Source organism: Amphiura filiformis, chromosome 3 (genome assembly GCF_039555335.1).
Source record: "Amphiura filiformis chromosome 3, Afil_fr2py, whole genome shotgun sequence".
In the NCBI taxonomy this organism is placed as follows: Eukaryota; Metazoa; Echinodermata; class Ophiuroidea; order Amphilepidida; family Amphiuridae; genus Amphiura; species Amphiura filiformis.
The window spans coordinates 3,231,202-3,248,231 of record NC_092630.1 but is presented as its reverse complement, the minus strand read 5'-3'; the positions used below and the strand labels follow the sequence as shown (position 1 = coordinate 3,248,231).

Sequence of the window (17,030 nt, the reverse complement as noted above, 5' to 3'; positions counted from 1 at the left end):
AAATATTGATTTTCAGATATCGCCAAACTAAGACAATTATTCATTTTGTTGCATATTGTTTTGGAAACACTTCAACAGCGCTTTGACCTGTTTGATATGGCGCTTAATAAGTGTAAATTTTATTATTAACTGTTTATATCGTGGGAACTAAATGTTCAATTTCAATCAATGAGGTTTTCTGCAAAATGTTGCTTTTCAAATGCTTTATTACAATCATGTAAAAAACTGTAAATTGAATATGCCCACCTTCAGACTGATTTTGCTTGATCACACCACATATGGCAATAAATCAATGTTATTCTGTATTGCAATTTTTTAACATAACATAATCCAGTCTGTTCATCATTAATTTCTGAAGCAAATTCTTGCATTTTCCGTCAGTGAAAAAACCCTCCATATGAGACCTTTGAGAAATTGAATATTATTGTTAATAGTTTTAAAAGGAAGTTATACTTGAAGAAACAATATCTTTAAGATCATTATTGGCAATAAATACGTTTGAATATTAACACAAGAATATCAAGTACTCAGTGTAACACATTTTCATCTCCATTTTGGGCAAAATTGAGATTTTGGTACAAAATTTTAAAGAAAAAATGGGCTTTTTAGTGATATAGATGTCCATTTCCAACACCAGGCCACCATACATGGGTCTATGCACAAGGCCCGGGGGTACTCAAGTTTGGATTGGGTAGGGATATGCTGCTGAGAATTTTAAAGTGGACCTATCCATATACCAATTGTCCGAGAAATTTGGACCCATCGCTATACCAAAAGTCACCATTTTTGGTCAATTGCCAAGAAATTTGACCCCATCGCTATACCAAAAGTAATAAAAAAAAATTTACAACTTCTTTTAAAATTGTTGGCAAATTTCATAAATGTTGACTATACAGTTTGGCAAAATTGGCAATGTATTGGGGAAAATTGGCAAAATGTTGAAAAAAAATACCCATTCATATACCAAAATTGGCCTTGATAAAGGGGACATACTGACATCAAATAGCCAAAATATAATATGACCCATGTTTGCCGGACATCCCCGTATGGTCATTTGCACCTCCCAGGCATGATGCCAGAATTTTTTTTAAATGGTCAAAATAGAGATGAGACAAGTGTTGCACTGGGCCCTTAAGGGATCTAGAATGAGCGTTTATGGCGTTTCGACATTATTTTTGTGGGACATGAGAGCACCTCAGGCGTGTCGAATTGCATTCTGAATCTGAAGCATGTCTTTCTGATATCAAATAATTTTCATTTTTGAAATTCACGATATAATACAAATTTTATGACAAATTATTAAAATTTGATATTTTTCAAATTTTTGATATATAACGTCCTCGAAATAAATTTTATAAATCTAATGATATATTCTTAAAGTGTATGTAGCTGGGAGGAAAAGCAGACGATCAATCATAAATTTTGACCTTTTATATTGAAGATATAGATTTTTCCCCCCAAAAGACCTATTTTTATTTTGGTGTTTTGGGAAAAAAATCTATATCTTCAATACGAAAAGTCAAAATTTTCAATTGATCGTCGGCTTTTCATCCCACCTACATACACTTTAAGTATAAATCATCAGATTTATAAAGTTTACTTCAAGTACTATTAAATATCAAAAATATCAATTTTTAATGATTTGCCATAAAATGTGTATTACATTGCGAATTTCAAAAAATCAAAATTATTTGATATCATCAGGACATTCTTCAGTATTCAGAATGCAATTTGATATGTCTGATGTGCTCTAATGTCCCACAATAAATACTGTCCAAACGTTCATACCCCTTCCCTTAATATGAACCTGAAATTTACAGTGGATACTTAATACACACATACTGGCATCAAAATTGACACAATAAGGTTGAAAATGGCACAAAAATACCATTTTTGCTATAAATTCTATAAATAAATCTAGTTTTATTATATACAAGAGTGATAATTTACAAGTGTATGATACAGAATAATTACACACAACCATATACAATGTGTAGAGTATGACCCTTATATAATAGGGGTTGAGGTGAACTACATTTGGGTCTCTGGGGTGAAAAAGAAAGTATTCGATCAATGGCTATATAAATTGTGATTTTCCCATAAATTCCTACCTAGAAATTAATTCATATTGTAAAATTCTTTCATTCGACAAAGATTAGCAATCTTAATGATTTTTCAAAAAACATGCATTTATAATTTGAAATTTCCTCATTAAATTAAGCTTGTAATCAAATTTATTCAAATCAAAAAGTGATTTTGATCTTTGTCAAATGAAGAGTCATGTGTTCACATTATAAAATCTCATTTTTAATCTTCATCAATTGATGCAATTTGCCTTGTTTGAATGGGGTCAAAGAAAGCTATCCCAGACTCAGAGTCAATTCTGGTTTGACATTATGAAGACAACTTCCATTTTTATTATTACGTATATGCTATTTCATAATCTAGTTCCAAAAGATTTGCTTGAGATTAATTAACTTTAGATCTCCTGCACCACCCAGGCTTCTGTACTCTCTCAAGGTGCCTGCATAATCTAAGCCCGGGAGACTAAGAGATGGGAAAAATTCCACGCAACTTCATGTTGTTAGTTCTGGGTAAACATGATAGGTATTGTGGTCAGATCTCCTTACTCATGAACCACTAGCACAATTTTGATATACCGTATTTGATCCAATTAGTTTATGACAAATGTCTTTAAGGCCTATTAAGTGATTCGCTTACCCGGAGGATCATAAAAATCATTAAAATTCAAACTTTGGTATCTTTGTTAGCGTCATAGATGCGCTAATATAGCCTGCTAGTGGTTAAAAGCTGAAAGCTGGGTATTAAAGATATTAATGATAAAATAAGACATTTTGCATGAATCTGCTTTCCTTGTTTATTCAAATTTTTCATTTCAAGAATACCTAATGACAATTTTAATGACTTATCCCTGGGATTATCCTTCACAATTTACACTTTCACTGGGATCTCTGAATAAGCCTTTAAGAGCCCCATTTTCGATGAGCCTACATGTATGCAAATGAAATTGTTCAAATGTCTAGGATGTGACTAGCATTATGACTGATTTTGACTTTTTGTAAATTCCACATGTGACTTTCATTTCATCGTTTTCTTACACACCTCCAAGTATGACTGACTTAAGCACCCAGGCATTAATTAGGTTCAAAACAGTCATCTTTGATCAAACTGACCAACAGCATCACCCCATCATTCATTCTTCACATTTTGCTACACAAATAAGTTATTTCAGTACAAAAACACAAGAGTTTCAGGAGTTTTCTGCAGCAGATGCAGAAGCAGGCAATTCTTCATTAAGAAAATCCAAGAAACTGTTAATAGGTGGCAGTGTCGAGGGGTCAACTTCTTTAGCGTTCACTGGGATCGTTCTTGATGATGAAGCCATACAACCGTTTCTTGTGTTAGCCATCGGACATGGCAACATCCCATCGTCAGAGTCTTGACCTGCATAGTCAGCGCTGCTAGGGTAGCTATGTGTTTGTTGTGTTCTCTCCTCCAGGCATGGCCCTGTGCACTGCGAGGAGAGCTTGCGATAAGGGGCCGCCATCTGAAACGGCTTCATTTCATGTTCCGGTTCTAATCTGTACTGAGTATACATACAATCTGTATACGTTGGATATTGTTCATGAAGATACTCTCGTGGATAGCTTATGCTATGTGTTGGCGGAGCAGCGCCCCCTACCAGTTTCACTTGAAGCGCTCCGTTAACAACATACGAAGCATAGTATTCTGATTTTGATGGCATGCAACATTCCAACTGTGACATTGGATGCGGCATGATTGGTTTGTTTGATTCATCAAGTTCTCCAGCATACATACATGAAGATGAATGTTTATACGCCCCTGGCGATGGCGGGGGCGACATAGGAATGGTTGTCGGGGTTGCAACCAGGTGTTCTGATGAGTACTGACTTTGGTATTGACTTTGAGAATAGTAAGAGTGAGGGGAAGTCTGTGGTGTAAGCGGGAGCTGGTAGTGTGGTGGCGCTGCACTCTGATTAGCTTCCATTATACGATACGCGTGCTTGCGATATGAATCGGCATCGTACATTTCAGGGGGTAAATGCGCGACCATCTGATACATAGATAACGCAGGATGAGGTTGTGGCTGCGGATGAACTGGGTTTCCAATGCTTTCAGATCTATGAGTGAAATCATAATAATTCACAGTCACTGGTGATGATTGTTCGGACATCTTCTCCTCCGAATGTGATCCCTCGACGCCTTTTGATACCTGTGTGGTGCATACGTCGAGGGATAAACAGGTGAATGACGTTCTGAGGCCTGGTGGTAACTTGATGGGCATGCCCCGTGAGGACTATGTAATGAGATTGAATAATCATCCTTAAGCTTATATGGACTTTGACTTGCTACCACATAAGTATCATTACTTGTCCATCTCCTCTTTGGTGCACTGTCTTGTGGCGTCGTCTGCTCAGCGTCTGGTCCAGACTTGGAATTGTTGAGAAGTTTGAAGTATTCTTCTAAACCATAACGATTCCTGGCTCTTGCCTCCTGTTGCAAGTAGGAGCTGTCTTCTTCTCTGTGTACGAAAAAAGAAATATGATAGGCAATCTTTAAATTTGACAGTTCAAAATATACGCAAGACATGACTGTTACATGTATCTGGAGCCCCGTACTGACGCGAGTTGTGATGTGCCCTGAGTAATTTAATTTAATTTAATTATTTAACTTTGTTTACAAGCTAAAAGTATGTCATGAGATGGGAAAACCCTTGTACGTGCAAGATAATGATGTGGAAAGTCGTTTTGGAATTCCCCAAATTATTGTAAACAAAGTCAGATCTATGTTTGGAACTTGGAAAGCCCCAGTTCATTGTTGCACCATCAGGAAAACCCCCAGGAAGTGATGTAATGTGAATGTGTATAATTAATCTTGGGAAATCCCAAGATTGCAGCAATGTTGTGAAAATGTGATTGAAGTAATGGTTTATTAATAGATGATGGGTTTTTGCATGAGTACTGCTATAAAAAGCTGGAGGTTTTGTTGGGACTTGACAGAATGCTGTGGGAGATTGAGAAACTCCACATGTGTGTGATGGTCTTCGTGCTTCAAAAAAGAGGTGCATTTTAACCAGTTTATATAGCCAATAATTGAGCTAATTTTAATACAGCAACGAAGAAGACAGCGAGCACACAAAAGTGCTCTTCCTCATCAAAGGATTAAAAGTTCTTCTGTCAAATTGCTGGAGTTTGCTGGGTTTGTGAAGGCCATGCATCTGTCAAAAACAGCGGAGCTGTGTTAAAGAAACCTGTTCCCTGGAGAAAGAGAGAATGGTGAAAGAAACACCATTTTTGGAGAAAGCAGCGCAAGGAGATATATTTGTGGAGAATGCAGCGCAAGGAGATATATTTGTGGAGATAGCAGCGCAAAGGAGATTGGAGGAAGCATCATCATTTTGGTATGAGGATTTTATACGCAAGGATTTATAAATGCAAGTGTACTATGGACTTCGCTGATTTTCGCAGGACAAGTGAATAAGGATATATTACATCAGTCGTCCAGAACATTGCAAGAACTCTAGGATCACCAATAACAAGACAGCTGGTTAAGTACTGATATAGTAAAACTGTCATTGTGTGATTTTATTGTATATGCGATATTGTTATTATACATGTATGTACCAATCATACTCCGTTTTCAATTAAAGACTTAGATTTTGTTAGCTTAAACAAACAGTGTATTTGTGTTGTGCATTCGTGTGAGTTCGGGAAAAAGGTGATTTTGGCCTTGAGTCAAGTACGACTCGTAACAAAATTGGGGGCTCGTCCGGGAAATACACTGTAAAAAAAAAGTTGACATTAATTTACTGAGTCTTAAAAGTGAAAGTACAGTATGGAGTTCAAAGCAGAAGAGTTTCTTGAAACTATAGATTGGGAGAAGTTTGATAAGTTGAAGAAACCTGATTTATTAGCATTTGCAAAATACTATGAATTGGATGTAAAGCAAGCCAACAGAAAACAAATAATCAAAAATGCCTTGATTGAAGTTTTGGTTGATGAAGAGTATTTTGAGGAATCCATATTGGAGAAGAGAAAAGAGGTCAAAACTGAAATCGGGGATGCAGTTAAATTGAAAGAACTAGAAGTTCAGGTAGAAATGGAAAAAATGAAAATGCAATTGCAGTTGGACATGCAAAAGCTAGATATGCAAAATAAAGAATTAGAAATGGAAGAAAAAGCACGCCAAGAAAAGATGGCGCTTGAGCACCACAAATTAGAAACAGAAGAAAAGGAAAAGGTAGCAAAATTGGAACTTGAAAAACAAAAGTTGGAAATGGAAGAAAAAATGACAAACAAAAAGAGAAATTACTCCACAATTGAGAAGGAGTGTCTAGCATTGCTATTAGCATTGCTACATTTTGATGTGTATTTGGGTACCACAGTATACCCTGTGCTTGTTTTCACAGATCACAATCCCCTCACCTTCATCAACAGGATGAAGAACAAAAACCAAAGACTGGTGAGGTGGAGTTTGACCTTGCAAGAGTACAATCTGGACATCAAACATATTAAGGGAAAAGACAATGTAATGGCTGATGCCCTGTCCAGAATTGCATAAAAAAAACCTGACAAACAAAAATTTCCTTTAAAAGGGAAGTTGTGTGTGACAAGTAGTCACTATGTATGATGAGTTAAATACTCAAAGTTGATAATATGTTGAAGTTGATGTAAAAGAAGAAAACATTTAAGAAAGTTTTCATTACATTCGAACTTTCTTCTTTTAAGGGGGAGGGTGTGATGTGCCCTGAGTAATTTAATTTAATTTAATTATTTAACTTTGTTTACAAGCTAAAAGTATGTCATGAGATGGGAAAACCCCTCGTACGTGCAAGATAATGATGTGAAAAGTCGTTTTTGAATTCCCCCAAATTATTGTAAACAAAGTCAGATCTATGTTTGGAACTTGGAAAGCCCCAGTTCATTGTTGCACCATCAGGAAAACCCCAGGAAGTGATGTAATGTGAATGTGTATAATTAATCTTGGGAAATCCCAAGATTGCAGCAATGTTGTGAAAATGTGATTGAAGTAATGGTTTATTAATAGATGATGGGTTTTTGCATGAGTACTGCTATAAAAAGCTGGAGGTTTTTGTTGGGACTTGACAGAATGCTGTGGGAGATTGAGAAACTCCACATGTGTGTGATGGTCTTCGTGCTTCAAAAAAGAGGTGCATTTTAACCAGTTTATATAGCCAATAATTGAGCTAATTTTAATACAGCAACGAAGAAGACAGCGAGCACACAAAAGTGCTCTTCCTCATCAAAGGATTAAAAGTTCTTCTGTCAAATTGCTGGAGTTTGCTGGGTTTGTGAAGGCCATGCATCTGTCAAAAAACAGCGGAGCTGTGTTAAAGAAACCTGTTCCCTGGAGAAAGAGAGAATGGTGAAAGAAACACCATTTTTGGAGAAAGCAGCGCAAGGAGATATATTTGTGGAGAATGCAGCGCAAGGAGATATATTTGTGGAGATAGCAGCGCAAAGGAGATTGGAGGAAGCATCATCATTTTGGTATGAGGATTTTATACGCAAGGATTTATAAATGCAAGTGTACTATGGACTTCGCTGATTTTCGCCGGACAAGTGAATAAGGATATATTACATCAGTCGTCCAGAACATTGCAAGAACTCTAGGATCACCAATAACAAGACAGCTGGTTAAGTACTGATATAGTAAAACTGTCATTGTGTGATTTTATTGTATATGCGATATTGTTATTATACATGTATGTACCAATCATACTCCGTTTTCAATTAAAGACTTAGATTTTGTTAGCTTAAACAAACAGTGTATTTGTGTTGTGCATTCGTGTGAGTTCGGGAAAAAGGTGATTTTGGCCTTGAGTCAAGTACGACTCGTAACAGAGTATAGTCCCACCTTCGAGTAAAGTCCCACCCCAAAATTTCAGAAATTTAAAAAAAACCTTTTTTTAAAGTTATTTAATTTTTCGGCTTTGGGGTGTCCCTGGACCTAGACCTAAATGCTAGGATCATTCATGGTTGATTTTTTTTTAAATGTAGGCCTATGTGTTTTGAATAAATTTGTACTCATGTCATACTTTATTAATGATTTCAAAATGCATTGATTTTTTTTTTTTTTAATTCGAGTATAGTCCCACCCCCAATTTTGAAAAATGTTCACCCAAAAACAGAGTGGGACTATACTCGAGTCAGTACAGTACTATTTTTCATCTTGGCAAGTCAGTTACAATATTGCATTGCAGGCTGGCATTGGGTGATGTGTATTGCACTTACTAACTTTTGTTTGTGAACACAATAAGATGATACTTTTGTACATGGTGTCAAAAAAATAGAAATGGAACTGCAGGCAGAACAAATGAGTTGATTTCATAGAAACTGTTTAGTCCAAGGTATATATATATGTCATTGAAGTATAAATGATACATATGATAACTATTGAGCTTTTTTATAGTTGACCCAATATTTTTTCAGGATGAATAATGCACATTTACAATAAGTTTGTCAAACCCCTGTTGAAAGATTACTCTGCAAGGGTATCTGGAATTATAATGGCTTCTTGCAAAGGTCTAGGAAAGATCAACATAATTTTATTGGAGAAACAATTAATCATCGTAAGTTTCAACAAAAATTTTCTCCATTTTTGTCCAGTTGCAGGTTACTTAAGGGTGTACTACACCCCTGGTTAATTTTATTTTGTGCCTACTTTTTCATTTTTCTCAAAAATGATATCACATTGGTGACAAGTAAGATATGTATATTATAGGGGCAAGGATTACAACGACTATACTGAAAATTCAGCAACTCAAAGCAAGTAGTTAGTGATTTATTGATCAAATATTGGTTTTCCCTCATTTTTGACTGTCACTCCACAACTGTTGTCTGTGCTGAAATAAAATTTCCAGTGCAGTAGTTGTAGTCCTTGCCCCTATAATATACATAAACTCCTCAACGAAAGTTTGGAAAGTTTTTTCAAGCATCTGTATCTCCAATTATTTGAGACATATTCATATCGTGTTGCATATCACTGGATAGCTACAATACTCCCCTTTACAATGACACCCCATTTGAAACAACAACATTTTCACGGCTGAGTACCGCCTTGTGAATGTAGTGGGGTCTCAAAATGAATTTGCCAAATTGACCATTATTCTGTGCTCAAACAAAGCTAGCCACTAACCTCAATAGCGGGTGAAAAAACCACAGGCAGCCACAATAGTCAGGCACCTTCTCCTCATGCTGCTTACCGACCTGGTTCCACGTTACTGTGGGATGGAATTCCATTCTTCCACAAGGATTCGTCGCAGGTCATTCAATGTGGTTGCCTATGGGCTTCTTTGGCATGCACAGCACGATCAAGCTGGTCCCACAAGTGTTCAATCGGGTTGAGGTCTGGCCCCCGGGTTGGCCTGATGGCAGGCCATTTTGACTCTACTCCCATATTCTGTAGGTAGTCGTTGACTACCGTGGCTATGTGGGGCGAGCGGTGTCATCTTGGAGGATTGCATTAGGTCATTGTGAAGTTATGGGATTGTAGCTTGCTGCACAGAATAATGGTCAATTTGGCAAATTCATTTTGAGACCCCACTACATTCACAAGGCGTGTACTCAGCCGTGAAAAATGTTGTTGTTTCAAATGGGGTGTCATTGTAAAGGGGAGTATTGTAGCTATCCAGTGATATGCAACACAATATGAATATGTTACAAATAATTGGAGATACAGATGCTTGAAAAAACTTTCCAAACTTTTGTTGAGGAGTTTATATTCAAACCAAATTTATAAAAGTCCCCCCTCCCTGGTAACACATAAAACACAAAGTCTTATATTTACCTGACTGGGCAATGGGTGAATACTAGTGTATGTTTCTTCGAGTTCTTGATGATGACCTTTGCCCTGCTGTGTAGCCATACCCAGGAGCCATCTTTCTTCTGCATTCTCAGGTACAATGTGTAGATTTCATCTAGATCTATCACTGATGAGAAAAGAAGATGATAAAAAATGTTAGAACCAAAAAAGACTTATCACTTTCACTATAAGCAGGTAAAAATCTAAATGTGGCACAGGATCATAATTGGCCAATGTATATGTGGTAAAATGGAAATAACTGAGATTCATCTAGAATCACATATTTGGTTGTAGTTTCTTGAAAATGAAAAGATAAAAATGTGTTTGGAGGTGTATGAAACATTAGTGTTGTGTTCTTTTTAGCTAACTGTAGATTACCAACATAGGCAATCCAAATGGCCATACTAAATTGTGCATTTATGTTTTATTTGAAAATAACATTATGATACCAAAATACCACAAACAAATGAATGTATTATGAAATTTGGCTCAAAAATAGAATATTATATCAGCATACTTTGCTTCATGTATGCAATATTTCCTACATTTTCTTATGGACTTCTGTAATTGGGCAAGCTAAATTTCCCTCCAATAGCTAAATGTGCATCCCGGATTCCATACATTCCAGACATTCCAGACATCAAGTTTTGAGATATTTTCTCATAATATCAAGAGCCAGAGGTTGATTCAATGTAATCCCAGCATGCAGTATGATATTATGTGCAATGTGATAAAGGAGCCATTTCAACACCATTTCACATTCAAATTTATGTACAAAATAAGAACCAGTAGTTTTGATGGAATATTCATCGAGACTTTGATGTTTTGAATTGATAATTGGGTACGGGTAATGTTTGTGGATACATTGCTATACCAAGAAAGTTAAAAAGTTGTGTGTTTTTAAAACAATTTTAGATATTTTAAATGCTTGGGAAAAGAAGGTGGAACCAGCAAAGTTTTTTTGCACATGCATGCATGCAGACCCATAGCTTATCTTGTTGTATAACAACCTTGACCATGCACAGCAGGAGCCCAGCATGATATTTTCTGAAAATAACCATGTGTTTCTCAAACATGCTGTCAGTGGCTGCAATGTATTCTGGGCTTACATTTAAACAACCTCTGATCAAGAGCTATCTCAAGATAAAAACCTCTGAACCACTTCAAGGCTTGTTTGTACTTGAAGGCTTGATTTGGTTTAAAAGAAAATTTGAAACTTGTCGTCTGCAGTCGACACCCGCATTGAGGGTTAACTTACATGTTTTGTGGCAAGTATAGACAGCAGCCAGGTCGTCTGGGTGTATTCTATCATACAATGATTGCCCTTCCAATTCTTCTGTATCATAACCAAGAACATTACAGGCTCTGAAATAAAAACAATAATAATTTGATGATGTCACCATAAAATATATGGTTACAATCCTACACAATTTCAACTCTAATATCTCTACCTATTAAATATTATCTTTTTTGTGTTTGATTTCGTGAAAAGTATTTTGCAAATGATAAGGTCAGTCATCATACAGTGTTGTTGTAATTAACTCCATATGGTGATATTTCTTGTCTGGACTTTGAAAAAGGAAGCTGAAGGGGCTAACTATTTCATTTCCTATTCTTATTTTCCATATCTCTGGCGCCCATCAATAATGTTCAATGAATGGTCGGCCAAGAGTGATGATAATATAATAATTCACCGAGCACATTTTAAACATGAGCATGCATTTTTGTTTCAAGTTTTTCTCACTCAAGTTTAAAATTGAATTTTTCATTTATTTTTAAAAAATTTGTAAATAGTTTTTAAATTTGGAATGCTGACAAGGAACATACTATGTTTTAAGGGACTGTTCACAAACACTTGTAAGGGGGGGCCTGATGCAAAAAGGGGCCCCCTGAAAAATGTTGACCCTCCTAAGGGGGGGCCCTGAAAAAAATGGCCACAAATTTTTCTGGGAAAATTGAATTTATATGCTTTTCTATGGAGTTGACTGATAATTTTCATGCCAAAAAGGGGGGGCCCTGAAATTTTCGAGGTCTGTAAAGGGGAGGCCCCGAAAAATGTTCGCGATAAAGTTTTTTTGCATCAGGCCCCCCCCCTTACAAGTGTTTGTGAACGGTCCCTAACTTGGTCTATTCAACATAATAGATAAGAGAAGTATCGGACAAGTGGTATGAAGAAGCCAGAGGAGGAGGAGGAAGAGGAAGGAAGGGAAGAAGGAGTAATGTGTGATAAATTTGGCTATTCCACTTGAAATCCTTACACCCCTAAGAAAGATGTGACCTTCATCTCCCACACAGGGAGTGTAGATTTCAAATGAAATCACCCATTCAAGTAAGGTAATTTGAAATTTAGATTACGGCATGTCTTCCATAGGGGGTGTATGTGTTTCAACTTGCAGAGCCCATATGATGTCTCGTGTATGACATAATATCAGCTTCAGTGAACCCTAACATCCAATTGAAAATATGTGGCAATTACAACTGACTTATCTTCACAAACAAAACAAATCAATCACCCAGAAAGACCTCATGTTTACTCCAACCATCTCCCTTCTCAACTAAAATCAACTTGCATCTTGTAACTATGAAAATGATATAAAAGCTTAACTATTTTATCGTCAGATATTTACTACTAATATTATTGATCCTTTATACAAACATTGAAGATTGCACACAGAGATAAATCTAAATTAATATTTTTCTTATCAATATAATAAGATATGTATACATTCCTTATCCTATTCTATAGTTATGAGATGCTCAGCATAATAATAATATTACAGGTTCGCCAATATGTTACAAGTACAGCAATAGAGGACCTCTGTGTAACATTAATGACTTTGGAAATACACACTATAATGATTTTCATGTGAGAGTATCCTGCATGAACAAACAATTTAAACACACGCAAGTACCATATTTAAACATTGCAGGATTATAAGTGCTTTGTAATTGGTTTGCTGCGGATTTGCTATTCGTACATATGGTTTCAGAATTCAACTATCCGATTACCATCTTTTTTTTTGTCACCAGGAACAAATAGTTGCAGAAATTATAAGCTTTATAATTTCAAAAACAAAATTTGTGCATTTGTAGTCCCTTTCAAAATAAGCACCTTGTATACACCTACCTTGCATCCAAGATCTTAAATCTGAGATCCATATCATGCTTGCTCCAGAATACATTCTGTTTGAAGTCCATATCAGTATCCAGTGTGAGCACGCTAAATGGTCTGAAGACTGCTAGCAATACTTGGCAAGATGTCCTGGTTGACTTCACTACACCGGGAAACGAATGCATTATACCACAGCAGTGCATTTTCTGTTGGTAAATATCAAAAATTTAAAAGATGTGTTTTTAAACTGTGCTATTTTTCACCCAAAAAGCTTTTAATGTAAATGTAATAATGATTTAATGTCTTTTTGATCCTAGCGTTTGTTTTGATTTAAATAAGGCAAAAATGAGGTCAATCCTTAATACAGAAAGTATATTAATCAATACAGGAAAGTTCACTTGCGACAGAACTTGGTTCTTCATCACAAACCATTTCTCTATGTTTGTTTGCTGCCAGAAAGTTCTTTTTTTTTTCATTTATTTATACCCTATTTTTGTAGCCCCACCAGTCGGGTTCATCCACCACATTATATTTGCCAACTGGCACTCATTGTGTGTAATTGTCCTGCCGCCTGGCACAAAAATTGAGTACATTGCATTAAAATGTACCAATTTAAGTAAATATTGAAATAAATTAGCTAGCACTCAAATTTTCTTAGCTACAACTATGTTTATGCCTATTTCATTTAATTCAATAAAAAATTCAATAAAACTAATATTATTACCATTTTAGGGCTAAAACATAGGGACCAGACATGTGTTGCTTTGAAAATATATTTCTACCTTCTTAGATGTTAAAACTTTTGAAATGTAGAATCCGACTATTTCAACAACTCAAGGTAAGTACATTGTACAATTAACTGAATAAACTGACCTCAGAATTGACCATGAAATAATAATTCCTGCAAATAATACTAGTCAAGTTCTGAACGAATCTGTACTTTTTGTACTAAATCAATAATCTATAAAGTGTTTCTTACCACAAAACCTGTATTGGTGCCGTTGAAACATTTCATCCGACAGAGAAATGAAACCCTTTGTGAGTCTCTTGACCTTTGCTCTGCAGATGAGTCATTATAAACTGCCTCTCCCACTGACTGCAAAATAAATAGTGATCAAAACAAGAAAAATGTCAATGCCAAACTTTACTGATTTGTAATTTTTGAGCGAAAAAAAAAACTTGCAAGAGATAATATGTGACCAGATTAAGCAAAATGAGGACTTAGTTTGAGTTTGAGCTTATTTACCATTTAAATTTTTCTTATGTTTTTTATTTTTAAATGCAAAATTAATGTTTTCAATTAAAACTTTCTTATATCACATTATGATGACCAGGGGCGGATTTAGGGGCGCGGCCAGCGCCCTCTATTTTTTTGACTAGCAAAGGCGCCGTTAACTTAAAAATACAAAAAAAGAAAGAAAATAAAAAAAAAAGGAACAAATTCGGCCATGAACAGCAAACAATGGGCCAAAACCGTCGAGTTTTCGAGGGGTAACCCCTTTAACACATTTTTTTCGTAAATCGACCAAAAGGCGCCCCTTTATCAAAAATTCCTGGATCCGACCCTGATGACATTCACAATAAAGGTTTTCCATAATGCAAAATTCTGACAATGGACTTTTTGTGATGTTGTCCTCATTTTAGTTTGATCATGTCACATGTTATAGTTGAACAAGATGTTTTTATTTAATTGGAGATCTAAGAATACATATGAATATTAATTGTAAATGATAAGAGTGCTGTCCAAACAATATGTGACCAGATCTAAACCAATCAGGCTCAAGTCGGCAATAATGAAACCGACATATCGGCAATAAGTGAGGAGTAAAAACAATAAAAAACTGACATATAAAAGGTACATAACTTTGCAAAAAAGTATTCAACAGACCTAGGGATTCAACATCAGTAAGTGTAGGCAATGGTAGTAACTCAATTTTCAAAATTTCTCACTTTGGCCTGAGTGGATCAGATCAGGTCACAAAAACAAACAAAATACACATTACACTTACACATATCATTGTGCACGACTAGAATTCACATGAGAATCTGTGGCTTGATTCTCTATGAGATTGGGCTATTCCAGTTGAGATCCATAACCCCCTTTGGAAGACATGACCTTAATCTTCCACATGTGAATTTCAAATGGAATACCTGAATGGGTGATGCCATTTGAAATCTACACCCCCTGTGTGGGAGATTAAGGTGATGTCTTCCATAGGGTGTGTATGGATTTCAACTGGAATAGCCTGCTCTTCTTGTTAAAAACAGGGTTGTGTGCAGGTCAAAACTGATTTATATAAATCTTCAATGTTTACACAGCAGTTAAATTTCTGCAAATCAACTGAAAATTAACATTGACTTGAGCTTGCATAGTGCTACTCAAAAAATCAGTTCTCTGTCTGTTCCACAACTTAAGTTAAACCATCATCAGCGAGAGGCCCTGAAAAGGGACCATTTATATATTGCAATGCAAAGCTTCAGGTCCATAATATGAGGTTTCATACCAAAATAAATATGTAACAAAAAATTATTTGAAGCTCCTGCTTTTTATAAAAACAAAAAAAAGATTTTTGTTTTGATTTTTTTTAAACAAAATTATTAACTAAGATGCCATTTTCAAAAGTACAAACATCAATTGTTTTATACCAAAACAATGAGCGTATCGAATCAAGTAACTTTTCTTCAAAATTTGTCTCAAAATTTCATGATTTCAGTGTCAGTACCTTGCACATATATGTTAATAAAATCTGCACAACACAACATTTTTGAAACAATCACAGTAATGGAATATGAAACAAACAATATAGGTCTAAGATTTTCTTGATTAAAAAATAAGCGTTACCTGTGATACCAGTCCCACTGGTAATGTTTGTTCCAAGACAACTTTGAGTTCATGGTGATCATCTGGATGTACAATGCCATATAAACAACGATGAACTAAATCCACTTGATGAAAACCTAGATGATTTGATATATTTTCTGTTGAATACAAGATTGTTCCATCTGATGTCACAACCAGAACAAAGCCATCTAATGCCTAAAATGAAAAGTAAAAATACAAAAACAAAACTGGTAAATATGGATATATCTATTATCTAAAACATTCTGTTCTCGTAAAAATTTGAGCTAGCTTGAAATTCCCCTGAACAAAAAAGTTGCTGTTCAGGGAGTTGATCTCGACTGCGGTGGTTATTCTGTAATTAGGCTGAATTTGATTTAGGTCCTGCACCTGAATGATGCTAAATGGTTTATTGCTTCTTTCGAGTTCAAGTGGTCAGCGACTTTGCAAAGAGGCTTGGTACTACAATTTTACTGACCTGTTCTACGGGCAAACGGTCAGTCAAGCATTTTTTTATGGAGGCTGAAATTACCTTAAATTTTCACCCAAATCTGACAAATCTACAAACATATTTTCTAAACATTTTCAGCCAAAATTAATCAATTTTGGTATGCCGTTTGGAAATGGTACCGACTTAAAGGAGGATTTCGTGATCCTAGCATCCTCTTTTTATGACATTTTTCAGTAGATATCCACGAAAAAAGCTTATTCCCAAAATTTCAGTTGATTTGTTTGCAAATTATGCATGATTATGTGTACCGTATTACACTGCTCCATAGGCCACTGTTGTAATTTTTCTGGTATACCAGAACGAAATTCAAATTTGGTGATATTTTTGCTGAAGCAATTAATCTGCAAGAAATATTTGGAACATAAACATATGTAGCCAGAGGTATGGTATAAAAATCTCAACTTTTTTTGGGAAAAGTGGGGGGACGGGATGAGGCTGTGGATCATGATAATTTAATTTAAAGAAGGAGTTACTCTTATAATCATTGATTATTGCACAGCCTGCAAACATGTCCATTAATAAATAAATGGAAAACCTACCAATCCATAAGAACTCTCTTGCTAATAACAATGGCAATGTGGACTGTTTTTTCTGCATAGTTTTAACATGTGACATTGATTGAACTGTTTTGACAAGCTCGGAGCTCATGTAAAAGTTGATATGGCGCGTCATGAGCATATTATGAGTAGCTGTGGGTGACG

At 35.6% G+C, this 17,030-nt stretch overlaps 1 protein-coding gene across 1 annotated transcript in view; it reads right to left on the bottom strand.

The window, feature by feature from the left end:
• Window positions 1–1,733: 1,733 nt before the first annotated feature.
• Window positions 1,734–17,030, bottom strand: part of LOC140147877 (uncharacterized) — a 60,507-nt gene continuing 45,210 nt past the window's right edge. The window contains 7 exon segments of the mRNA XM_072169654.1: window positions 1,734–4,234; window positions 4,237–4,564; window positions 9,853–9,994; window positions 11,126–11,232; window positions 12,995–13,185; window positions 13,959–14,075; window positions 15,822–16,016. Coding sequence (XP_072025755.1) covers window positions 3,272–4,234; window positions 4,237–4,564; window positions 9,853–9,994; window positions 11,126–11,232; window positions 12,995–13,185; window positions 13,959–14,075; window positions 15,822–16,016 — 2,043 coding nt within the window. The 3' untranslated portion in view covers window positions 1,734–3,271.